The 26,643-nt window shown below is 46.2% G+C and overlaps 1 protein-coding gene and 1 long non-coding RNA gene across 7 annotated transcripts in view; one reads left to right on the top strand and one right to left on the bottom strand.

Annotated features, from left to right (window-relative positions):
- Positions 1–26,643, bottom strand: part of MAST1 (microtubule associated serine/threonine kinase 1) — a 128,824-nt gene that overhangs the window by 46,579 nt on the left and 55,602 nt on the right. For 5 of the 6 annotated variants that reach the window (XM_053294243.1, XM_053294242.1, XM_053294246.1 and 2 more), the window contains 3 exons: positions 8,384–8,472; positions 6,498–6,573; positions 844–922 (listed from right to left, as the gene is read on the bottom strand). In XM_053294243.1, the coding sequence (XP_053150218.1) occupies positions 844–922; positions 6,498–6,573; positions 8,384–8,472 (244 nt within the window). Of the gene's footprint in view, positions 1–843; positions 923–6,497; positions 6,575–8,383; positions 8,473–26,643 lie in introns of those variants that run through there. The other variant, XM_053294247.1, reaches the window with a different exon arrangement.
- LOC128344333 (uncharacterized) lies at positions 23,586–25,915 on the top strand. Its single transcript, XR_008315799.1, has 3 exons — positions 23,586–23,754; positions 24,650–24,714; positions 25,387–25,915. It is a non-coding gene; the product is annotated as an uncharacterized LOC128344333 (long non-coding RNA).

Here is a 26,643-nt window from a genome sequence, read left to right on the forward strand (position 1 = left end):
CCCGTAATCCCCGGCTATTGGCCACTGTGACTGAGGATTATGGGAGCTGTAGTCCAAAAACAGCTAGGGAGTCAAAGTTGAGCAGGCCTGATCTACGGACATCATCCCACATCCGATGCTGAAGTGCTGCTAGCTCTGGGGAATGGTTCAGTTGTACTAAACTTAGCCTTCTAACACATACGATACTTTATCACAGGACTCAAAACATGATCCAGTTGCCCTTAGAGATGGTCGCAGGGAAGAGTAATCCTGGAATTACCCTATAGAATGCGGCTGAGTCATGTGGATCTGGAGCGAACAAGTCTACATGTCATCAGAGTGAACCACACACATCCACCTCAGTTCCCTCCAGCACATGGAGTACATTACTAGGAGACTAGGGCCAGCACGGAGTCAGGGGAGGACACTTCCAAATGGGCACACTGTCTGCTTCCTAGGACACATCCTTTTTTCTGTTGTCTCAGTGTGCCTCACATAATGCAGACCTTACCTGCAGGGGCACACTGTGATTCCAAAGCAGCCAGCCAGAAAGCAAAGCTGACTGGCTGATACAGACTGGCCTTGTGGCTTCCTGTCTCCCTGACCAGTATGCCTCTGGGGCATATCTGGGGCCTGCTTGATGTGTGAGTGGGCGCATATGTAGGTGGCCTGCATGTCGTTTTAAGCCATTTATTCCTCCATACATATAATTGTATATATAATTGATATATACAATATATAACTGCTGCACAGCAGAGCTGCTTTTAGTCGCCCCAACTCAACACTACCATTGTTCACTCAGTAGCTCCTGTATCCCGTCAGCTCCTCCTTCCCTCCTACATCCTCTTAGCAGGAAGCTCTTACCGATACCGTGGAACTGGGAGTGTTGGTTCCATATCCAGAGGAAGGCAGGGAGGCCAAGGACCAACGCCGCCCATCTGCCCTGAAATGGCCAAGAACAACATGAACTTTGTTGTCTGGGAACCCATGTACACGTATCAGGCCGTTTGTTAGTTTCCTGAGAAAACTCCCTATGTTAGACTAGTTAACAAGTCCATTCAATGAATGTAATTATAATGGAAACACAAAACCCCCAATTTTGCCCTAGCAATAGAACCTGTAGGGGCATTACGGTGATGGTCACACCCTGTTCTTTGATCCCAGAATCTGGTACTTAAGCGTATTCTACTACTGAACATGGAGGCTCCATTAATCATGACTAACAGCTGTTGACAGGCTTATCCTCTACACATTTGTCTATTCTTTTTTTTTAAAGCTGTCTAAAGTTGTGGTCATCAGCATAATTTTGTGGTAGTGAACTTTATACAACATATATTTCACTTACATAATTCACTTTCTTTTGATTACCCTAAATCTACATCCAATCAACTTTATTGAGTAAACCCAAAGTTTTGTATCTAAGGGAGAAAATGTCTATTTCTCCACACCTTTCATGATTTTCAAAGCCATTATCGTGCCCTCCCCGCTGTCTTCCCTCCATGCCACCTGAATTTAAAAGTCCCAAACATTTTATCCTTTTCTCATGGGGAAGGTGCTTCGATCATTTTGTCAAAAGTACTTTCCCCCAGTTAAAACTTGCACACACTCAAGTGGGCATAATGTTATTTATGTATGAAGCAGCCCATAAAATGGGCTCAAAAAAGATGCTACTGGTAAACCAGTAATACAAGTACTTCATCCTAAGTGTTCCTGGAGCCTGGACCCAGAAGAAGAGATTGGACAAATGGACAAGGATGGCGTGAACTGGCTATGTCACAGAAGGCTATAGACACATCAGTGGGTGCTGCTATTAGGATGGGGCCGTAGCGCAGTGGTAGAGGATCTGCTTGCACGCGGAGGGCCCCCAGGTTCAATCCTTGACATCTCCAGACAGGGCTGGGAAATACTCCTGCCTGGAAACTTGTAAAGTCTCTGCTAGTCAGTGTAGACTATACTGAGCTAGATGGACCAATGGTCTCTCAGTATAAGGCAACTTCCTGTGTTCCTGGTACAATAAATCCATATATTTCACTATTTTTCAAGTGGGGGTCACTTTGGCAAAAAACTTATGGTGTGAGATCAATTTCCCACCCTGCTGACCTCTGCAAGTTCTGCACTTTTCCTACCACAGGGCGGTGGGGGTGGGAGACTTTAAGAGAAACAGAGCACTGACTGGCCCCAGCACCATTTCAGAAGGTAGGTATGGAATGCTGGGAAGTGTAGTCATTCCCAGAACTTTCCCCAAAGAGCTCTGTGGGGAAAACGCTGGTAAGGACTATATTTCCCAGTGCTCCATGCACACCTTCCAAGGTAGCACTGGGGCTCTAGAGGGCTCCTTAAAGGAGCCCCAGCAGCACTGTGGAAGGCACAACACTGTGCAGTAGGTATGGTGGCCTCTGCATGGTGACAGGGGATCTGTGCAGACTATTTGGTTGAAGCTTTGCACCCAGCTAATAAACTAGTCAGGGAGCTGCACTTAGGGTCGATGGGAGTGGTCACTGGCTCCTGGACCTTGCAATGGAGAACACTGCAATAAGTCCTCTGGATTCAGTGACAACAGATTAGTCTTGTCTAAAATAACAAATTAACACACTGTGCTCTAAATGTTGGTCCATCACATTTTGTCCAGCTCCAGCCCACAGAAGGACAAATCACTGATGTGCAATCTGAGAAAGCAGTTCCCCTGTTGAAGCTGAGCAGGTCTGGCCCTGAAAGTTGTCTTGCTGGGCGAGAGTAGACTTCACAACCTTAATCAATTAAATACTGAAGGCCGTTTTGAAGATTTTTCGGGGTGGCAAATAGTCTTCAGATCTTTGCTACAATGTAACAAGGTCACTTTCCTGCCCAAGTTCCCACTGCTTCAACCTCATTGGTCAACTCTTCCCAATTTAGTTAGGATCCAGTCAAGGACACCTAATCCCTTCATTCCCTTCTTCACTTTCTGATAGAGGAAGGTGTCAGCAAGGCACATCAGGAATCTGTTGAAATTCTATGCTCAGTGAAGTTTGTCTCCCAACAGATATCAGGGTAATTGAAATCCCCTGTTACGACTAATTCTAGCTTCTTTGAAACAACTATAATTTGTTTCAAGAAATATCATCCACATCCTCCCCTATGGCAGTCTTCAGTAAACTCCAATTATAATGCTGTTTTTATTACCATCTCCATTTATTTTTACCCAGATGCTCTCCACTGGGCTACCAAGCTCACTCTCTTGGATTTCTGTGCAGGTGTACAAATTTGTGACACCTAATGCTATTCTCTTTCCCTTTCTATTGCATTGATTATTTTTGAACAAGTTATATTCATCAAGTCAAAGAACTAGATTAGAATTTTTCTCACAGCTCCCTTTCCTCTACACTCTTCCACAGTACAGAAATAAGGAAGGCGCAAGGGAGAGTGACCATGTCGGATTTGAACCATGGACCTTCTCTTCTACATGCTTCTGTTCCTTATGATGAGCCACTCAAGGCTGCAGGACAGCCTTAGCTTGCTGACTCTCTATTGTATCTGCTGGCTCCCTATATCTTGCTTCCAGCCTCCTTGAACAGATAATTTAGCTTTGATTCTGGCTGGTGAACAACTCTTTCTACACAATGCCTTGAACCTTTGGCCAATAGTTTCTGAAGCCCCATGACAAATCTGGCCTCTGATCCTGCAGGTGCCAAGTCCGAAAAAGCTTTGGCTACCTATTGTAGAACGCAAATGCTCCGCTTCTTAACAATAATAGTTTACTCCACAAATGGCCATTAACCATGCACTGATCTTCTGTGCAGAAACGTACCATCATGCTTGCAAGTGCATGCCATTACAATATATGAACATGCAGTTCAAGTGCTTTTCTGCCAAAACAACCCAAATCAGTCAGCTGCAGATTAATCCCCATGTAGGAAATTAGTATTAGGCATGAGATGACCCTTAGGAATTGCCTTATGTCATGGAACCTGTGACAATGTTTGTTGTATGTGTGTGATCAAATCCAGTGTATTCTCATGTGGGATACTTGGTGAGCGGCAGGGAACCTACCAAGTACAATTTATGAATGAATGGGGGGTTGCATAAGCAGAGTGTGGCATCACAGATCCTATTCAGGCATTCAGTAACTCTCTACAGTGCACACATTTACAACCCCAATTGCAAGACCTATACACATGCCCCCCCCCCAACCACATACATGAGTAGAGCATCTGTCTGACTGGACAAACTAGCATTCCCAGTCACAGGAAGACTCTTTCCCCAGGTACAGCATCTGACTTTTCCAGACAAATGTGGTACTCATAGTTGAAGAAGGATGGGGCTGCCAGATGTGTCAGTGCAGGGGGTGGGGCTTGGTGGTTGGTGTTGTAACGGTGTGCATTGTGCACAGCTACTGAATGCCTCAATAGGGCTTGAGACAATAGTTACGATGTCACCTTCCTCTTATATCATGAATTAACCAACCCCATCCATCCATCGTTTATACCCAGATTTGTTCCAATGCATCCCATATAAGAATGCACTGCATTTAAACCCTCTTCCACACGGTAACAGGAAGGACTTGCAGGCTCCATAACATAAGGCAATTCCTCATCACCCTCCTGTTATAAAACTGTATATGCATTTTAGTCCAATGCAGAAAAATCAGAGAATAGAGAGATGTAAACAGCCCAGAGCAAATCTACTCAGTACTTTGTTGATGGCGAGATGGAACTTCACAGTCTGTTCCTTTGCTTTTGAGGGGTGGAGGTGGGAGGGAGAAGTGGTATGTGCACGACTATAAAAAGAGCAGAGAGCAGATGGGAAGTGGGGAGCAGCAGCTGTAGATTCTTCTACCGCCTCAAACGTTCCTGCATGCCACATTCGGGCAGCCTGGCCTGGTAGATCAAACACTCAAATTACAGCCAGGACCCAGAGTTCTACCAAAAGAATAGGGTCTTTTGAGGGTGAGGAACTGCGGGGCCTGGGTGGGAGTGAAGTAAAGAAAAGTGTGAGATTTGGCTGTGAATGGGTTATTTTCCTTCCCTCTGTATAGTGCAACAGATCTCTACCTTTGCCTCTGTAGGCTGTGGGTTTACAGAATGGGCCTATAGAATGGGCCCAGGTAGCCCTATCTCTGGAACTAACCATGAGGAGATGGAAGTATCTTATCCTCCATCAGATGACCGCTGCTAATGGATACACCTGCTTGTCAGTGGCATGCCTGAGGTGCACCTCAGATGAACAAGGCCCCACCCATCCCTCAGGATTTGAATATATATTGCTGCAAGGCTTTGCGGGAGAAACAAGAACCCAGAACCACCTGCCATATTATCAGTGGCAAGCCTGAGTTGCAACCTTGCTAGGCCAGACTTAAATCATTCTCCTGGACTTGAAAATGTATTGCAGTCATGAGGGTCCTAGCTATTTGGGGGGACTTCCAAGACAGAGTGAGTACCATGACAGTAGAGGAAAGGAGAGAAAAATAAGGACAACCAGTCCAACCCGTCAGAACCTTAATGACACAATGATGGAATTAAAGGTAAGTTGGGGCTGCTCTTACTGATGGTTCCAGATTTCATCTTTGAGGAACAGTAGACACAACGTCTTGAAGACTCTATGAGACTCTTCCCATGACCAGGCGGAACCAGGCTAAGGGAGCCTAACCCGGTTCCTCCCGGTCATGTGATGCCATGGGAGCTGTGCGGCTCCTGGCAGCAAACCTCACAAAATACCCCTCCCCTTAAACGAGGTTAGCAGAGCGAGCGCTCCGCTAACCCCGTTTAGTTGATCACATGCCACCGCAGCACGGCTCCGCTCTGCAGCGACACACGAGCAACCCCCCCCCCCGACCGGGAGGCTACAACAAGCCTCCCAGCCTTGGGCATCTGGGGACTTCTGGGGGCCAGGCGGCCCCCGATCCTCACCGCCCCTACTGGCTCCGTGATGGAGACGGTCATCGTGTGGGCGGCTGATTTGGCTGCCCAAGGACAGCTCCCTGCTCGTGTGCAGGGAGAGCAGGCTGAGCAAACCACCTCGAGGCACTTCACTTTGCTTGTAGGACACGCCTCTCTGCCTGCTTGGACGGATCAAAGGCCTATTTGATGACCCTGAAGAATTCGTGCAAACCGCTGAGATCATTTGAAGTCATCTCCTGCTTTCCAGTTCTCTGATTTGATAGTATTATGTTTTAATTATGAATTGAGTAGAACGTTTATTTTATTTTTGTATATGTTAACTGTTTTGGTGATTTGTAGGTCAAAAACAGGATATAAACTAGAAACATGATTATATCAACAAACAGGGTGCGGGAGTTGGGATTTCCCACCCCCACCCTGCTTAATGGAAATGTAGCAGATCCTTGTTCCTTTGTCCTTATATGCCACTTTCAGGGCTACATCGCAGCTGGATATTCTCTCATCCTAGTTCTGGCACCAGTCTCTACCCTACAGTGACCTTTAACAACCTCAAAACCTAGTTAATGAAGGAGTCAAGGCATGTTATGCAGCCACCACAAAACCCATTTTACACTTGAGTCCCAAAGAATGAGGGACTGCTCTTACCTGCGGGAAGAGGCAAAGGAAAAGTGGGCTGGTGTATTGGGGGAGAAGTTCCGAGGGCTGTCAAGAGGGCTGCTACCTGTGGACAGGGCAGGAAAAGAACACACAGAAGGAATCACTCATTGCCTCGTGAGGCTGCTAATAGATCATGACCAAATCAAATCCTATCTCAAGAGGAAACACCATATGAGGGTGTACCATAACAATATGGGCCGCCCATAGCAAGTCCAACAAGAAATGAATGAGATGGGAGGAGATAGAAAGGAGCATGCTAAACATGGGAACAGGAGATGACAAAAAGTCAAGAAACAGAATGTTGAGTTGCTAAATAAATGAATAGGATGGGTGGAACCAACCAACAGACACTAGTAGTCTGATGATCATGTCAAACAGATAGCTCAGAGGAAAAGAAGAAGAATCAGACTGATGGACCCACGGCCACATGGATACTTAGTAAGATGGACTGATGAGAAGCTGATTCAATGCATTGCTAAATACATGGATGGAATGACAGGCAAATGGCCTGGATACATGGAGAGATGAAAAGAGAAATCAAGAGGAAAATTAGCTTGACGAATTTTTCCAGGCTGACTGGAAGACTGAAAAAACCTGCAAGGCCCATACTGGTTCTGGATCAACCCAACACGACTGATCTGGAGTCTTTTTAATGCTTGTTGCAAAACACATGGTACAGCCATTAGAGTAGCAATTGAGTGAGTGGACATGAGTTGGGAGTGGGATTTCTCTCTGGATTTATGTGAGCATCTTGCCACATTGTGGCAAATATTCATATTTGAGAGCAACCACAAAACAGCGGTCTGTGTTCAACTAATCTTGGATAGTTGTGGCAACATGAACAAAGACCAAATTTCAAACCAAGGGGACAAATGAAGAGTGAAGGACTTATATCACTGTGTCCTGGGGAGGAACTAAGATCAGTGGCTACTAGTCTGGTGGCTGTGGGCCACTTCCAGCCTCAGAGGCACAATGCCTCTCAATACCAGTTGCAGGGGAGCAACAGCAGGAGAGAAGGCGTGCCCTCACCTCTTGCCTGCGGGCTCCCCAGAGGCATCTGGTGGGCTACTGTGTGAGACAGAATGCTGGACTAGATAGGCCTTGGATCTGATCCAGCAGGGCTGTTCTTAATCGCATACAAGTCTCAAAGTATGGGTAGCAGTTACTAGAATCCAAGATGTGCTTTCTCAAAAAGCGTATCGCAAAAGCCAATCTAACTGGCAGCTACGGCTAAGAGTGGGCCACTACCTGAGCAAGGGCACAAAGGCAGGGCCCCAGGTGACTGTTCCTTTTGTGGGCCATATACTGAGGCTGTTCTCATGTGCAGCCTAACCCAGGCTAGGGATGCCCAGCCTGGGTTAGGTTGTGCATGAGAACTGCTGGGATCAAGCCTGATCCCGACAGGCCAGCACTGCCTAGCCTGGCCTGTTAGCCCGGCTGTTAGCCTAGGTTAAGAGAACAAGTGCTCCCTTAGGCCGGGCTACTGGCTCGTGCACGAGCCGGGCTACTTCCAGCCCAGCTGCACACAGAGACAAGCGCTTAGAGCACCCATCTCTTGGGGGAATTCCCCAATGCATTTTGCTCATGTCATGCGGGATCTCTGGAAGCTGAAACAACGAGTCCCAGCCTCTGTTGACCTGCGTTGCCAGGAACAGCGTGGAGATTCTTCCGCGCTGCTCCCAGAAACGCTGGTCGGGTGGGCACACGGCTTGCACACCTTCAGGGCTGCGAGCGGTCATCTGGGGGAAGATAGGTCGAACCCAGCCTTCGCCCAACCACGCACACGGTCCTGTGAATAGCCCCACAGTCTTGGATGTGACACACCAAGAGTGGATTTCTTGAAAGAAAGATGGGGCCGGTCAAGTCTAACTCACCAATATGCCCTGGGAGTGGAGAGTGAGGTCGTGGCAGCGTCGGTGATGTACTTGTCAGGATCAGGCTTTTTCTGTTACTGGTGCGGCAGCTGTACAAAGGGGAAGAAAGGAGGAGACAAAAGACAAGCCTAAGTCAGGGTGTGCAATGACATCTCTTGGACGAAGGATGCCAGACCAGGTTGCAGCTCATGACCCCCTTTGTGGTTGGTTGGGAGGCTTAGCTAATCCGTTATCTTTTGTGCTTTGCTTAGATGACTACTCCAGATTGCAGCAGGTGGTTGTCTTTTGTAGTCCAGTTCTCCACCCTCGGGGCATGACTCAATGACCAGTTGGACAGTAGTCAGGAAATTTCATCTCCCACATAGTCACTGGCCCAATTTGACGTAGTCACTGGCCCAATTTCTTTTTTACTAGTGCCAGCTTCTTCCTCACCTTGTAATAAATGAAATTGCCTTTAATGAGTTAGATCATTGATCTGTCTAGCCCAGCACCGTCGACTCTGAGTGACAGCATCTCTCAAAACAAAAGTACTAAGCATGGATCTTTCTCAGCCTCACTTAACTATGATCCTTTTAACCAGATATACTGAGGACTGAATCTTGGATCTTCTGCTTGAAAGCAGGTGCTCTGTCACTGAGTTATGGTTCTATACGGAGGGCAGGCCCTATTGGTGAACTGAATGAGGGCTGTGGTAGGTAGGAACACTGATTATGGGTCCATGGGATAAAGTGTCAGGACCCCATCACAGACGAAGATGGATTTATCCAGCAGACAGGTGATCCAAAAGAAGGCACCCAGCTGGTGCCTGAATATTGAACATGAACACACAGAAACACACACCTCAAAAAAGGGGAGAGCTGGTCTAGGAGAGGAGAGCTGGTCTTGTGGTAGCAAGCATGACTTGTCCCCTTAGCTAAGCAAGGTCCGCCCTGGTTGCATATGAATGGGAGACTAGAAATGTGAGCACTGTAAGATATTCCCTATAGGGGATGGAGCCGCTCTGGGAAGAGCAGAAGGTTCCAAGTTCCCTCCCTGACCTCTCCAAGATAAGGGTGAGAGAGACTCCAGCCTGCAACCTTGGAGAAGCCGCTGCCAGTCTGTGTAGACAATACTGAGCTAGATTGGACCAATGGCCTGATTCACTATATGGCAGTTTCTTATGTTCCTAAACTGAGGACAGAAATTCAAGGGTCCTGGATTTACTCCTGATTGTTATGACCATTAGAGGCTCAGCCTCTCTGTTTTTGGAAGTTGACCAGGAGGGCCCTGGGCACTTAATTAGCTGCCATCTGTATGAAGGCCATGCTTGGTGGAAGGGTGAGGGAAGATAATTTTAAAAATAAATAATAAACAAGTAACATTTCTTAGTATGCTTTGTGCCCTTCGCTTTTCTCTCTCAAAGCCACTTGACAATATCACATATGAACAGAGGACTCAACAGCAGGACATTCACATCTTTGTTTATTTAGGTATTACTACTCAAAGAAAATGGACTGAGGAGCTGCCAGTCATACTATATTGAGGCAGTTCAAAGAACGAATGTCTGCCAGAGCAGTGCTCCGCAGACTGGTGCCGGTCCATGAGGCGTTTAGTACTGGGCCGTGAGGAATCCCTCCCCCCCCAAAAAACCCCCCAGTTTCGGGCCGGTGGAGGCCGCTGCTGCAGGGAGCTCTCTGGAGCTCATTTCTAGGCAGGCAACCCTCGCTGCTGGATGATATTCATTTCAAGGAAGCGAAACGAACATTATCCGGCAGCGAGGACTGCCTGCCTAGAAATGAGCTCCAGAGAGCTCGCCCAGGCTCCGTGGATCCTGGGCCCCTCTTCTTTGTGCATGACATCACGTGCAAAGGGGGCGGGGCCCGGGATCCACAGAGCCTGGCCGAGCTCTCCAGAGCTCATTTCTAGGCAGGCAGCCTTCACTGTTGGATAACGTTCATTTCACTTCCTCAAAATGAATGTTATCCAGCAGTGAGGGCTGCCTGGAAATGTGCTTTGTAGAGCCCCCAGCCCCCCAATTTTTTTTTTGGTGGGGTGTGTGTGCCTGGGGGTGGGGGCAAATGGGCAGCCCCTTTACTAACAACTGGTCCAGGAAACTGCGGACGAAGAATGTACCAGTCCGTGACTTCAAAAACATTGAGAAACACGATGCCAGAGCATGCAGGGCAAACTGGGACACCTGGAGGGTTATGTGGTTTATGTGCCTTGATATGTGCCTTGGTGCAGGCTATACTGAAATGCCATGCAGCTCCTCAGGTGTAAGTGTTGGGTTTTGAGCTTCTTGTGCCAGTGACCACTCAGTGCTGTGCAAACACCATGATGTACTTTACTAGCTATATGCAGCTCTGGATCTCTGCCAAGGTTCATACTGCTGCCATATCCTCAGGCTGTACAGTAGCTCAGAGACAGCCTGGGTAAATGATACTAAAAAAGGTGTGGTGTTGTAAAGCGGCCCAGATATCTATGCCTCTTGATCAGGATGGGACTGAACTAGTCAGACCATTGGTCTGACTTAGTATTAGGCAGCTTCCTTTGTCTTCACCAGTTCTGCAGGAGAGTAACAGCAGGAGAGGGGGCATGCCCTCAACTCCTGCCTGTAGGCTTCCAGAGGCATCTGGTGGGCCACTGTGTGAAACAGGATGCTGGACTAGCTGGGCCTTGGGCCTGATCCAGCAGGGCTGTTCTTATGACCTCGTGGGGTATTCATACTTTTTAATGGTTCCAACCCCACTTGACTTGACAGCTGCCTTTGGCTCGGCTCTAACGTGCTTTCTCTCCCTTTTCCTACTGGAACACACTTCCCTATTGCTGCTCCTGCTAGGGAGGAAGTAGGGGCAGAGCCACCATTGGGCGAATGGGTTCAAAGAACCTGGGCCACTGCCGATCGGGGGCCACGCCTCACGGCCCCGACACACCTGCTGTGTCTGACGTCAGACACAGGGATGCTGGTTCAGCTCCCAAGTGGGGCAGCAGGGCCCCGTTCAGGAGTTAAATGGCCGGCGCTCCTGGCCACACTGCAAATGGCCTGGCTCTAACTCCCGAACAGAGCCATGTGGCTCTGTTCAGGAACTGGGCGGCCAATGCTGCATTTGCAGCGTGGCCAGGAGCAGCTCTCCCCCGCCTTAAGGCAGGGAAGAGCTGTTCCTGGCTGCGATGCGAACACAGCGCTGGCCAGGCTCTAAATGCCTAAGGGAACCACACGGCTCTGTTCAGGAGCCAGACCACACCCCTGTGTCTGATGAGGGGGCAGGGTAAGAGGGGAAACCACGCTGAGGCTGGGCATGGGCCGCGTGTGTCATGGCTCTGTGCCTGGGAGGAAGTGCCTTGAAGTCACTTCCTCTCAAGGGGTAGCAGCAGCAAGCTCAGCCACTGTGCTCTGACACTTCCCTGACACTTCAAGCCTGACACTTCCCACGTGCCAGTTTAATCACCATAGTTCTTTGAAAACCTGCCACAGTAACAACTAATGGTTGGACACCATGGCCCCTTTGTCATCTACTACTAAAGTAAAGTAAAGTGTGCTGTTGAGTCGGTTTCAACTCCTGGTGACCACAGAGCCCTGTGGCTGTCTTTGGTAGAATACAGGAGGGGTTGACCATTGCCTATTCCCACGCAGTATGAGATGATGCCTTTCTGCATCTTCCTCTATCGCTGCTGCCAGATATAGGTGTTTTCCATAATCTGGGAGATATAGGTGTTTTCCATAGTCTGGGAAACATACCAGCGGGGATTCGGACCTGCAACCTTCTGCTTGTTAGTCAAGCATTTCACCGCAGCGCCACTACTACAACAAATATTTATATACCACTCTTCAACCAAAGTTTCCAAAGCGATTTACACAGAAAAATAAATTACATAAAGAAGATGGTCTCCTGTCTCCAAAGGGCTATCTAAAAAGAAACATAAGGCACATACCAGCAACAGCCACTGGGGGGATGCTGTGCTGGGGTTGGATAGGGCCAATTGCTCTCCCCCTGCTAAATATAAGAGAATTGCCACTTTGAAAGATGTCTCTTTGCTCAGTTAGCAATCATGCAGGCCTGCTCAACTTTGCCCCCCCAGCTGTTTTTGGAGCACAACTCTCATAATCCCCAGCCACAGTGGCCAATAGCCATAGGTTATGGGAGTTGTAGGGCAACATCTGCAGGAGGGCTGAAGTTGAGCAGTCCTGGTCAAATGGATGTACTGTGATGCATGTTAGCTGTGATGGGTCTGTCACCACACCAGATGCTGACCTGGAGCTATTAATTTCTATTCCTAGACCCTCAATGTAAGCTTGTTATCAACTTGATCAGGTGTGAGTATTACCTAACCTAGTAGCCTGCCCTAGTCAGATTAAGGACTAATGAACTAAAGTAAATAAGCTAGTGCAGGGGTTCTCAAACTTGGGTCCTCAGCAATTGTTGGACCACAACTCCCATCATCCCCAGCCACAATGGACAAAGGATCTCTGAGCTAGTGTAGTGTGTTACATTTTATTTTGCCTTAGTGCCCGAACCTGTATGTTTCCCTGCCTCTGGCAAATAAATCCTTATTTTAAAGGGGGGAAACATTCTGTTCTGCTGTAATTCTGGAGACCAGTTGGCCTACCAACCTCTCCTTGCTTCCAAGGTTTATATTAGCAGGTGGAATAGAATATTAAAGGGCAGCAAGAAAGAATTAGGATGGCCACAAAGGGCGATACACAGAGATTTCTGGACACAGTAATTGCCCTGGTTGTACAACCCATCACCCTGGCCTCTGATAAATCTGAGCAAGTTCAAGTACAAATTCAGTAATGGCTGCCAGACCACACAATTCACCCTAGTCAGGTGAGTGTAGATTGCAAATGTTACTGGAACGGCAGTAACCATTTCCCCCCTCAGGTAATGTTCCAATCTTGAGTCTCACACTGCAGTCCTCCTGAAGAGGTTGGCATACAATGCCCTCGCGACTGGCCATTGTGACTGAGGATGATTTGATTTGTATTTATTTATTTATTTATTTGATTTATATACCGCCCCTCCAAAAATGGCTCAGGGCAGTTTACATCAAAATAAAAACAAAACAATTAAAATCAAAACTAAATCAATTAAACAATTAAAAGCATTTAAACATTAAAACCATTAACATTAAAATCATTTAAAACCAACATTAAAAATTTAAAACCATAAATCTAATTATCTAATTAAAAGCCTGGGTGAATAAATGTGTCTTCAGTGCCTTTTTAAAAGCTGACAGAGATGGGGAGGCTCTTATTTCAACAGGGAGCGCATCCCAAAGTCCCGGGGCAGCAACGGAGAAGGCCCATTCCCGAGTAGCCGCCAAATAAGTTGGTGGCAACCACAGATGAACCTCTCCAGATGATCTTGACAGGTGGTGGGGCTCATGGTGAAGAAGACGTTCTCTGAAATACCCAGGGCCTAAGCTGTTTAGGGCTTTATAGGTAATAACCAGCACCTTGTATTTTGCCTGGAAACATATTGGCAGCCAGTGTAGTTCTTTCAGTACAGGAGTAATATGGTCTGTCCTAGATGACCCAGAGACCAACCTGGTCGCCACATTCTGGACCAACTGTAGTTCCCGAACAGAGGCAGCCCCACATAGAGCACATTTTAGTAATCCAGCCTAGAGGTTGCCAGCATATGTACCATCATTTTGATGGGAGCTGTAGTCCAACAATGGCTTTTTTCAAGAGGGAACAGACAGTTTGAGAACACTGCTCTAAATGAAGACCAAATCAGAAGGGAAGTAGTATAGACAGAACACTAAGACTGGCCTGATTCTGTAACAAGTGCTTTTGAGAATTAGGAGAAGTTTACCACTTTACTTGGCCTTCTATAGTCTGCCCCACCTACTCGAACTGGCAGCAGCTCTCCAAGTTCTCAGGCTTGACGTCTTTGTCAACCTTGATACCAGATATCATTTTAAAAGGAGTGCTAGGATTGAGTTTGATACCTTGTGCATGCAGCACATGTGCTTTATCTTGAGTTATGAATACTTGCTCCCCAAATTCAGTCATGGATATGGTGACAAAAGCAGTTTTGTTAAAAAAGTAAGAACAAAACTCAAGAGAGTTGCTGTGGGGATAAACGTAATCATGTCCACTACTCTGGGCTCCTTGGAGGAAAAGAGGGAAAGAAATTGAAAAATAAATAAAATAAATAAACCTATCCCTAGCAAACCTTCACAGGCAATTGCAGGACCAGAATAGGCCACATGAGACTGGATTCATGTAGGGGGAGGAGGTCTGTGCTCCCCACAACCAACAAAACAACAACGTGGGTGTAGTGGGGCTTGAAAATCAAAATGTTGTTTGTTGGGGTTTTTTTTTAAGACAAGAGACCTGCATACAAGTTTATGAGACGGTGTGGTTTAGAATGGGAAGATACAGCAAAATTTAAGTTCATTTGCATGCAGAACCAGTTCTCTGAGTTAGGATATGGAAGGAATAAGGTATTGCAAACATACATGCAGGTACTTCCCTCTCACCAGAAACTGGAATGGACAGCAGGGAAAGGAACTGTTTACCTGTCACACAAGATGGATGTCTATAAACCTGTATTAATTCTCATAATCCGGATAAATGGAAACAATAAAAATTATTTAAATCTTCCATTAGTATAAGAGCTGGTATCAACAGATAAACGTGATGACAAAAAGGACAAAAATCCAGAATAGTGCAAGTTAACGTTTATGGAGGGATTCCAAACTATTTGGAGCCTTCAACATCTTCCTCAAAGGAATAAGATTTATTCAAAGATAGACTTCTCTCTAAGCACATATCACAAGCTGATCTTGTGGTAGCAAGCATTACTTGTCCCCTTTGCTAAGCAAGGTCCACCCTGGTTGCATATGAATGGGAGACTTGATGTGTGAGCACTGTAAGATATTCCCCTTAGGGGATGGAGCCGTTCTGGGAAGAGCAGAAGGTTCCAAGCTTCCTCCCTGGCAGCATCTCCAAGATAGGGCTGAGAGAGAATCCTGCCTGCAACCTTGGAGAAGCCGCTGCCAGTCTGCATAGACAATACTGAGCTAGATGGACCTATGGTCTGACTCAGTATATGGCAGCTTCCTATTTTCCTAAAGGGTATTCAACATATATTGGAATCCTTTCAAAAACATTGTTTTTCACCTTCAGGATTTTTTCCTTTTGTTCTCAGATTTCCTGAATCCCCCAGGTTTCATGTTTGTAAAACTACAACATGTTTGCCAACCTTTCCAAAGTAGTCATGTATACATGTGCAGTGTAGGGTAGATAAGTCATCAGTGAGCGTGCAAAGAAAAAGGGAACTCAGCTATATCAAGGAGAGAAAATGGGTACAGTGCAAGGCACTCTTCCTTCCAAAATTAGTGGGAGCGAGGGTCACACAAATCTCTGACTTTAGTAACCTTCAAACTATTCTTATAACCATAAAACCTAAAAACACACCTGTTATAGACACAATAAGAAATTTTCATGATATTAGTTTACAAGTTGTTCTGGTAAGAACTAATCTGCCTACTTCCCTTTCACTATAATATTAGTTGATAATTACCATCCTCACAAGTTAGCCCACTTCAGCCTTAAATGTTCACACGTCTGCCATCTTGAACTGGCTTGGATGACATCATCACAAACTATGCTGTTGAGGTGCCCCTATGTGTTCCTACAACTGTAACCAATTTGGTTCATATTGCTCTAGGCATTGCGGTTGATGGTTGCGGGAGGGATACACACATTCATGGACTCACACACAGAATGCCAGGTGATCTCATAAGCCTACTGGAAAGCTGTAGCAGATTTGGTTCAATTTAGTTAGACAGTCCACATGTCAGCCCACTTGTGCCTCAAACATTCACGTGTCTGCCATCTTGAACTGGGGTGGATGACATCATGACAAATTACGCTGTTGAGGCGTGCCTATGTGTAGCCAATTTGGTTCATATTGGTCCAGGCATTGCAAAGTTGATAGGGGGACACACAAACAGAATGCCAGGTGATCTCATAAGCTTACTTGCCTTAAAGAAAACAGGCTAAAAATCCAATCAGTCCGTTTTTTAAAAGCAGGTTGCTAGGCCTCATGACTGCAAAGATGTAAAACTGTGCAGGTAACACCCGGTAAATCTCAAGAATCCAGAGGCTAGCTTAATGGGCTTTCCATTGGGCAGGGAGTGGCATTTTCAGCATTCTGCATTGCTCCTTGTCTCTTCCAATTATTAACAGAGGCAGAAAAATCACATCAAAGAAGTAAATATAAGCAGTTTTGTTTAATGTGCATATATTTTATTAATAGCTTGTAGAATTCAGTCTTGACTGGTGCAGGATTTGCCAGATCTTGACACAGAATTCTCCTTCTTTTATGTGTGTGCCCTCAACAGCCCTGAGCTTAAGAGATCTGAACATAGCAATTATGAGCTTGCTTTGTACAGCTCTGCCACTGAGCACCGATCAGCTTACAACCCATAGTGCTTCCTCAGGCTTCCACTCCTCTCAAGTCACTATCCCCCAGGTCCATCTGCAATCTAACTTGAAAGCAGCCTTCCTTGCTCACACACAGTGGAGCAGATGCCACCTCAAATCAGACTCGTTCTGCTACAGTTATTGTTATGAGACCCCATGGCTGTTTTACATCCCTGACTGCTTTTGGGGAAAGGAGCCCTGTTGCCTCATATAAGATGGCATTATGGTAAAGTCTGAGTCATCATCAGTGGTCTACTGCTTTTTGTCTTGACAATAACAACATCTTACACACACAGGGCCCCTTTTCTCAAGGCCATCAGGGACTTGAAGCAGGTCCAGTCATTTTGCTACAATCAACATTTGAGGCTGCTGCAAACCACCACCCCCAATTCTCTGGCACACAGTGAAGGCTTGTGGAGAGGTAGGGACTTCTCTCATTTACCCCAGGGCAGGACATAGGTTAGAAACAGCAGCAAAAAAATTGATGGTTTTAACCTTGTCCAAACCTGAGTGCAAATGAGAGAACTGTCCCGTCCCATCCCATCCCGTCCCGTCCTGTCCCCACCCCCACCCGCAAATCATCATGGTGTCGCTGGGAATTCAAGGGAGGGAAGGAGGTTTTTATGTGGGGCATGGAGGTGAGGAGGAATGGTTGCCTTTGGTGACCAGGTTTTTACAGTTTGGGTCAACATCCTCTCCTCCTGCCCCCAGTAACTGAGAGTGCAGATACAGCTCCCCGACCAAATTACTGGAAGACTCAGATTTCAATTTGCAACCTGCCAGTCTGAGGAGTCTTGACCAAGCAAGCGGCAAAAGGCTGAGACAGTGTATAGCACAGCAAAAACAGGCACACGCCTCATCCCACAGTCTTCTATCTTGCCTCACAGTCCTGGCGCTTCACAGTTTTGCTTACCACAGGCCTGCTCAATTTTGACCCCCCCAGCTGTTTTTTGGAATACAATTCCCATAACCCACAGCGACAGTGACCACTAGCCAGGGATTATGGGGTTTGTAGGCCAATATCTGCAGGAGGGCCGAAGTTGAGCAGGCCTGGCTTAGAAGTTGGGAGATTCTCAATTCCATTAAGGCCTAGTTCACAGAATTGTTCATTTCAAAGGGGCTTACTTAAGAGGTTTCCCTGAGGGCCAGGAGGGTGGCAGACAGGTCTGGTCCACAGGAAAAACCTCTGAAGCAAGCCCACTGAAATGAAAACTAGCTGTGCAAGAGCATTCACGTCAACAACATTTACATCAAAGAACTTCCCAGTAGACTGTAATCAATGTACAGGCAGTGGCACAAATGCCCTACCAAACTCTGGGGCCTCTCATAAGAACAGCCCTTCTGGATCAGGCCCAAGGCCCAAGGCCCATCCAGTCCAGCAACCTGTTTCACACCGTGGCCTAGTTCACTTGACCTCTCCTAGGTCAAGATCACACATACTATTGTATCCATAGCCTAGTTGTGGGGGCTGATGTTTGTCTATGTACATTTTCATATCTACAGTCCTCTAGACCCATTGGTGAAATTTACTGAACTTTTATTACATCCCACCCCCCATCTTGAGTTTCTCAGGATATGTGTGTCCTTAAGCCGGAGACAAGAGCTCTATTCACACACTGAGGCTATTCACACGCGTGTGCAAAATCAGGCTATGGCCTGGTTTTGCATGCCCGCGTGAACTGCAGGAATTGGGCCAGTCCCAGCGACACCATGGCAGCAAATCCACCTAAGAAGCCTCCCTTCAGAATGTACTCTCCTAACCCTGTTTTTCTGATCTTCTGGCGGCTGCTTGCAGCCATGGCTGCCAGACTGCGGGGAGCCTCTGATGCACTGCACACTCACACGGTGCATCATGGTATTTCCCGGGGCTGGGACATCACATCCCGGCCCCTTCCCAGTACCTGGGCATGCATGGAATTGTGTGGGTGTGTGGGGAGCACGCCCAGCAACGCCAGATGGATCGTCTGCGGGGAAGGTAGGTTTAACCCACGTTCCCTGCAACCTGTTCTTGAGCCCTTCTCACTACTCATGAGAAGAGGCTCATTACGTTCAGCCCATGTACTGCAGTAGATTTCCTATCCGTACCCTGCTTTTGAGGAGGCATGTACAACATAATGAGGTCATTCACACAATCAGAAACTATGTTCAAACTAGGAGCTGTGCGTACTCCCAATTTTTGATTGTGTGGAAGCAAGGTTAGAGGAAAATCTGGGTAGCTTTTTCTCCTACCTTGCTTCCACACAATCACTTCTACCCAGGTTTTCCTCTAACCTTGCTTCCACACAATCAAAAATTGGGAGTACACACAGCTCCCAAACCCAGTTTGAACATAGTTTCTGATTGTGTGAATGACCTCAATGTCTGAATAGGGCTAAAATAAAGCTTTTATTTATCAGAGAGTTGAGATGATACGATAAGAGGCATGCTTGCCCTTGTTGCAAACACAGGCCTGTCATTAGACAGAGTAAGGTAGTCTTCTCAGACAGCAGATTATGCATTACCTTTAACAGACAGCACATTGTCAATTGTTTAGATTATTATTATGATTTTACCAGTGAGGAGGCAGGCATGATTTGGATGTTCAAGGCTTCAGCTAACAAACGATCTTGGGCTGTCGCTGTGTGCACATCCCACTATTGTTTGTTTGCTTACAGGATTTTGTCATGCTTCAACCTGTCTGATAATAATGGGACAGAGCATAATCACCTTCAGTTCCTGTAAAAGCCCTATCTGCATCCAGCCTTAGTGTGATGGTCTTTCCAGGCAGAGGGCCTTTCATGAGAAGCAAAAGCCACACTGACTTGATCTGGCCCATGCTGGTAAAGCATTAGCTTCTCATCTCCAAAGCATGACAAAAGGTGAGGTGGTGAAATCGCTTTTTAGAAGGTTCCAGATAAGTGCAGGCACAGAACCTAATTGTACCATTCCACAGAGACCATGACAGATAATTATGTTTTAATTGTAGGATAAGAATTGTAGAGGGTGTGCATAGAAATAAAAGAAATGTCTCTAGGAAAAGTGTATAATGGTGAAGCATTCAAATGGTATACGATAAGTGTGGGGATGAGTTGTAATATGCAGCACAATGATGAAATGGGTACCAACCCATATCTGAGACAGCAGCTTAACAATCCTGTCCATTGAGGCAAGAACAGTAATTTACCAGCAATTTGGATTAGCATTCAAAGTGTAGGTAAATAGTGCCATGTACCACAATTGTTTTGTTTGCTTAAGCAACAGAGTCTGGACAGATCAGAAGCAACCACATGTCCCCATCCCATGCCACAGGGTAAACCACAGCATCTGGAATCATCCTTGAAACCTTTGTGTGCACATGAGACCTGTGAAACCAAACATTTAATTAATACAAGTTGTACTTAATATCAGAAAAATAGAAATAAAAAACAGAAGAAAAGCTAAGAGCCTCTAAAAATCAGGGCTAGTCAAACAAGACATGTTCCTATCCTATGTATCTGAACTAACCAATCCAAGAGGAGCATCCCAGGATCCTTTGTAATGGAGCCCTGCAAAATTTCTGGCAGAGAATGCTGGAGCAAGACTCTCAGAGCATGTCCATGGTGCTTCAATGGGGTGCCTACAACTGCTTGCTTTGCATATGCCATGGGGCTGGTCCTGCTAGAATCTGTAGTAATTCTCAGTGCTTACCTGAGTTCTTCACCATTTTGGGCTATCTATTTTCTTTATAAGCTAAGGCTAGAGGGGGAAAATGGTATCAAAGTAAGAGGTGCTAGGACTCCACTCTTCATTTAAGTCATATTTTCTGTCCCGTGAAGCCCTCCTCCCTATTTTCAGGGATGTAGCGAGTCACAATTGCTCAGAGCTGATTTATAAGACATGCAGAATGTAGTCCAAGGTGGCAGAATTCTGGAGTGTGGGCCTCTTCTGAGGTTACATTAGCAGTGTGAAAGTCACTACAGTACATCTCTATTCCATAATGCAACATCTGGAGGTCTTGTGGTAGCAAGCATGAATTGCCCCCTTTGCTAAGCAGAGTCCACCCTGGTTGCATTTGAATGGGAGACAGGGAGGTGAGTCTCATGATCAGTGAGACCCACTTTAAAAGGGTTTGCGGGGAGAGTGGGCTTAGCCTGCTCTCCCTGCAGACAGTCACAGTTGCTGCCCTGGAACTGTTAGCCTGCTTTTTGATGGTCGCGAGAATCACCTCATTATGTAAGATATTCCCATTAGGCAATGGGGCCACTCTGCAAAAAGCATCTGCATGTTTCCATGCAGAAGGTTCTAAGTTCCCTCCTTGGCATTTCCAAGATAGGGCTGAGAGAGACTCCTGCCTGCAACCTTGCAGAAGTCGCTGCCAGACTGTGTAGAAAATACTGAGCTAGATGGACCAAGGGTCTGACTTGGTATAAGACAGCTTCCAATCAGAAGCCCTAGAAGTCTAGGCTATGGTTACTTCCCATACCAGTTTCTGTGCAGGGCAATGCTGGAACAGGAAGGAGCCATATCATGGAATCTACTTATACGATCCATGAATTCTGATGTTACTTTTGAAGCATGGGAAGTTGTTCCACTGTAGTAGCTCCTACATTGTAAAGGTAATAGGCAGGTTCAGACATCATGCATAACTATTTTATTTATTTATTAGAAACATTTAATATATCACCCACTCCGAAGACTCTAGGCGGTGTACAAAAACATGCAAAGCAAGACAACATTAAAATGATATTCTAAATTAAAAACTAAAGTAACTAACAAAAAACAAAAAAAACACAAATAGGTAAACTATAGGGCAAAAGCCTGGCGAAAAACAAAAGTCTTCAATAGAGATTTAAAAATCAGTAAGGAAGGGGCTAAACGAATCTGAAGGGGAAGGGAGTTCCAGAGAAGTGGGGCAGCAACTGAAAAGGCCCTTTCATGGGTCCTTGCACCCCGAACCTCTGGGAAATCAGGGACCGACAAAAGGGACATTTGAGATGATCTGACCGGACGGGATGTGACCAGATGGGAGAGGTGGGTCTGTAGGTAGACAGGTGCCAAACCCTGCAAGGCTCTGAAGGTCAAATCCAGGACCTTAAATTGAACTCGGAAGCGAATAGGCAACCAGTGCAATGACTGCAGGAGAGGTGTAACTCTGTCATATTTTCTGGCACCCATGAGTAGGTGAGCTGCTGCATTCCAGACTCACTGTAGCTTCCCGGTCGTCCTCAAAGGTAACCCTAGATAGAGAGCATTACAATAATCTAAGCGGGAGATAACAAGGGCGTGGGTCACTGTCATTAATGCCTGCCGATCAAGATAAGGGCATAATTGGCGAATCAGATGAAGCTGGGCAAAAGCAGTTCTGGCCACAGCCTCCACCTGCTGTTCAAGCAGGACGCACAAGTCCAAAAGGGCCCCCCCCAAATGAACAAGCTCCTTTGGGGGCAGCGCTACCCCATCTAAAACAAGGTTCACATCCAGCTTTGGGCCGGTACGAGGGCTGAGTAAAAGTAGTTCAGTCTTAGTGGGATTCAGTCTGAGCTTATTTTGAGTCATGCAGACCTTAACAGCTTCCAGGCATCGAGTAAGAACAGAAACAGCATCCCCAGAATGGTCTGGGATGGCGATATACAGCTGAGTATAATCAGCCTATTGATGAAATCTCACCCCAAACTGGGAAATTACCTGACCCAGCAGCTTCATATAGATGTTAAAGAGGACGGGGCAAGAACTGAACCTTGGGGAACTCCATAAAGGAGTGGCCATGGGTCAGAGCATCTGTCCTCAATGCATACTGACTGGACACGCCCGCTAAGGTAAGAACGGAACCACTGTAAGACAGTGACCTCGATACCCAATCCATGCAGGCGGTCGAGAAGGATAGCATGATCGATAGTGTCAAAAGCCACTGAGAGATCTAAAAGGACCAAGAGAGGGACACTACCCTCGTCAAGGTCCCAAAGAAGGCCATCTACCAGAGCGACCAGTGCTGTCTCTGTGCTATGCCGAGGCCTGAAACCTGACTGATAAGAATTAAGATAATTCGTTTCTTCCAAAACCTTCTCAAGCTGGGCACATACAACCCTCTCTAACACCTTTGCTAAAAAAAGGGAGGTTGGAGATCAGTCTATAGTTGTCAAGGACCTCAGGGTCCAGGGAGGGTTTCTTCTATGGTTTAGTATGTCCAACTGTGGCCACTTCCATAAGGCAATGAAGTGTGGGATAGTCAAAGATCACAAGTTCCAAGTGTGTTCTAACTGTACACACACTGCTGCAGGCTTCTGCGCTACTGCCTAGTGTGAACTTACCTTCTGTACACACGCCAAGCAGGAACTTCACAGGATTTTTGCAGTGCCATGTGTCAGCCAGCTCTTGCATTCTGAGAAGAACCCAGCCTTTCCCCCACCAGTTGCCACAAGAAAGGTAATGAAAAAGGGTGGGCTCTTCTCAGAACACAAGAGCTGGCAAACAAGTGGCACTGTGAAAATCACACGATATCCCTGCTCAGCATGTATACAGAGGGTAAGATAGCACTATGAATTTGCATGGAAGCCTGTAGCAGTGTATGTATGAGTGAGATCACTCTTACAACTTGCAAGAAAGTTTTGAATATCCCTCACTTTATGCATGGCCTTTGTAATCAGTATGTCTGAACCTGTGCCAGTCAAACTGTGATTTATTTTGAGCAGTCAAATCGTGGTCTGAACCCAAGATTTGAAGCTGGTTTGTTTGAACTTGCAATTGTGGTTTAATCTTAGTTCTTAGTTTCTATCAGTAGTTCCACTCTCGCACAGCGAATCATGGTTTCTTTTAATTAAGGTTTACTTAAACTTGGATTGGTGCCATAGATGAGCACTGAATCTTGGTTTGTTTTGCCATATTATGACTTGTTTGCATCCTACCCCTTCTCCTTAGGTCCAGTTTATCTAGGCTTGCTTCTGTGGGATATTTGAAACCACCCAATGACAGAATGGGCCCTGAACCACTTCAGACTGTAAGTAATGCCTTGCTTTTAAAATGTTCCTCCTCCTAAGAAAAAAACTAAACATCTAAGGGGAAAACTTTGCATACAACTCTCCCTACTGTGCTACTTAATCCAAAATGTCTCTCTGCATGTAGTAGTTTTTTTTGTTTCATTTTACAGGGGGGCAAAACATTCAAATATCTGATCCCCCACCAGCAATCTGAAGTGACACTATTCAAAATTTTATCCCTTCATTTTGCACAAGGTACAGAATGGCTCAGTCATGACTCTCTACATGCATAAAGACATGTTTGTTCTTCTCCTGTAAAATGACTATACCCAAAACAGGTCCCAGGGCTGAGCCTAATAATAATAATAATTGAATTCAATAATAACTCAATAATTCAAAATATTTTTCCAACCCAGAGACAGATAGTCACAGAATTCCCCAAGCCTCACAAACCATCTGAAACCTTCACTCTATTTGCTATAGGGCCCATGACCATACTTTTCTAAGGGGAACTCCACAATTTGGATGTCCTTTTTTGAATTGATATCCTAGTTGTTAAGGCTGCATTGTTTTTACTAAGAACAACAATTGTACATCAATCACTGGATGAATGAAGTACAATTACCAAAGGGTCCCTTTTCACTCTTTTTATACTAGGGGTAGGTCCTTTTCTTGCACTTTTAAGCATTTACAGCTACACATTTGAAACATCTACTGAGATACAGCTTTATTTGATCTTTACGATTTAGCCACCAGGCTGGTTGGATTAACCTCTCACAAGCAGTTTTAATTCCCAAATGCCCTTCTTAATCATGAGCAGTATACAGCATTTCTTCTCTACTCAACAGGATTCATTCTTGATCTGCTAGAGCAAAAGCAAAACTATCACTTACTGTTTATTCTACATCTTTCCAGTTATATACAGGAGAACCCCATTAAATGCAGACCTGGCATCCATGGTTCCGTGTATCTGCAGTCAGGTAAATGTTGCCCAACCTGGGTATACGCAAAAAAAATCAGGTACTGAAAGGGGTATGAGATTCGCATATCCTCCAAGGTCATTTCCACCCACCATTTTAACTAAGGGAGCCATTTGCTTTTTAAAATTAAAAACACATGATTTTTTAAATAGAAAAACTAAAATATTCAATGTTTGGAGGGCATTGCTGGACAGCTGGGACACAGAGCATGATGGGGCACTCCCAACACCAGTTTCCCCACTTTTTGCTCATTTGTCATTGCCGCCACCCCTGGCTCATTTTCCATGGCTAGCGAACCTACCCCCCCCCCCACAATTGCCGTAGCCCTAATCGCCCATTATCTACAGTTTTGCTACCTGCCCTCTCCCCGTGGAACAGAACCCCAACTCATAACGGAGTTCTCTTGTATGCTAGCATATGCCTTACACCGTTCAGCTCATAGTTATGCACTGAAGAAGGGGAGAGTTATTTGTGGGGGTAACAAAGGAAATGGTAGGAAGCTGGTTAGGTCAAGTGTAAGCTGGTTAGGTCAAGTAAAATCAGGCTTGTTTTTTGCTAAATGACAAGACAGATTTCACATAAGTAAACCTTATACAGCCAGCAGTAAAATGTCAAAGTAAGAGATGTTGGTTTTGTCTCAATCAATAACAACCAAATGTTTAACTACCACAGCCTGTGGCCAAGTGAATGAGGAAAGTATGGAAGTTTAGGGACTTACCAGCTATCTGGGACTGATGAGAAGCCATATGGGTCTACTCCCCATGGCACAAGGAAGGCATCTCCTGATCATGTGGAAGGATGGATGTGACCCTATGGTGGAAAAATATGACCCAGACAAAACCTTGGGAGAATTTCTAGCTGCTGAGTGAGTGGGTCTCTTCACCTCAACCTCCTGAAATGGGGTGATCAGATTGGACCAGGAAGACTCCTCCTTACACTCTGGCTATAAAGGAAATGGCTTTTTGAGAGGAAACTCAGAGGAACCACCAGAACCAGGGGACAAACACGCAGAATCAGAGTTTCTCTTGTCCCTACCAGATCAGTGCCAGCTGATTCCAGGACTCAGGCCAAGAAACGGATAAGCTTGTAAGTGGACTTTGTGTGAGCGAGAGTATGTGTTTGCTTGAGGCTGCAAAGCTGGTGGTTTTGATTGTAGCACTGCTTCTTATTATTAGGATTGTGATTCTCATATTACTTGCTGCACTGCTTGTTTTTTTTCCTATTATACACAATAAAAGTCACATTAAAAAGTGTCAAGCTTAAATGGGTTGTTCAGTTATTTCTTCCTCCAGAGGGTCTTACTGAGAGATCACCCCTAATCTTGCATAACATCGTCCTCATGAGGATGAAAGAATGTAAAACCAATTCCTCATCCACTGCTTAGTCGGTGAGGTTGTGCACATGATCACTTTCGCTGGAGGGGAGGAGGGCTGGTGGAGAGGCAGGCTCCTGCCTGACTCCCCACACACGATCCATATCCCCGTTCAGGCTCTGCTGCTCACTGTGGCACATGAGTGGTGCCACAGCAATCGGCAAAGCAGGGAGCTAGAGGAGGAAGTCCTCCAGCATCCCTCAATGCACCATACCATGTGCACTGAGGGATCCTCCCTTAGCTGGACACTCTTGCTACCCAGCTGTGTGTGTATGCAGGCTGCCTGTAGCCCGCACCCGCGAGTGCACCCGCACCCGCGAGTGCACACACACACACACACACACACACACACACACGGTTAAGGGCACACTTGCTCCCTTAAACCCAGGTTAAAGCCTGGGGTAAATACCCAGGCTTGGGGCTGAGGCAGTACCAGGATTGGCTCGATCCTGGCAGTGCACACAGGCAGCCCGGGCTGTCCAGACCTGGGCTTTGATGCCCCTGTGAACAGCCTCGGTTTGTATCTGACCATATACTGTAGGCTGCAAGTATGTCCT

This window comes from Hemicordylus capensis, chromosome 2 (genome assembly GCF_027244095.1).
Source record: "Hemicordylus capensis ecotype Gifberg chromosome 2, rHemCap1.1.pri, whole genome shotgun sequence".
NCBI lineage: Eukaryota > Metazoa > Chordata > Lepidosauria > Squamata > Cordylidae > Hemicordylus > Hemicordylus capensis.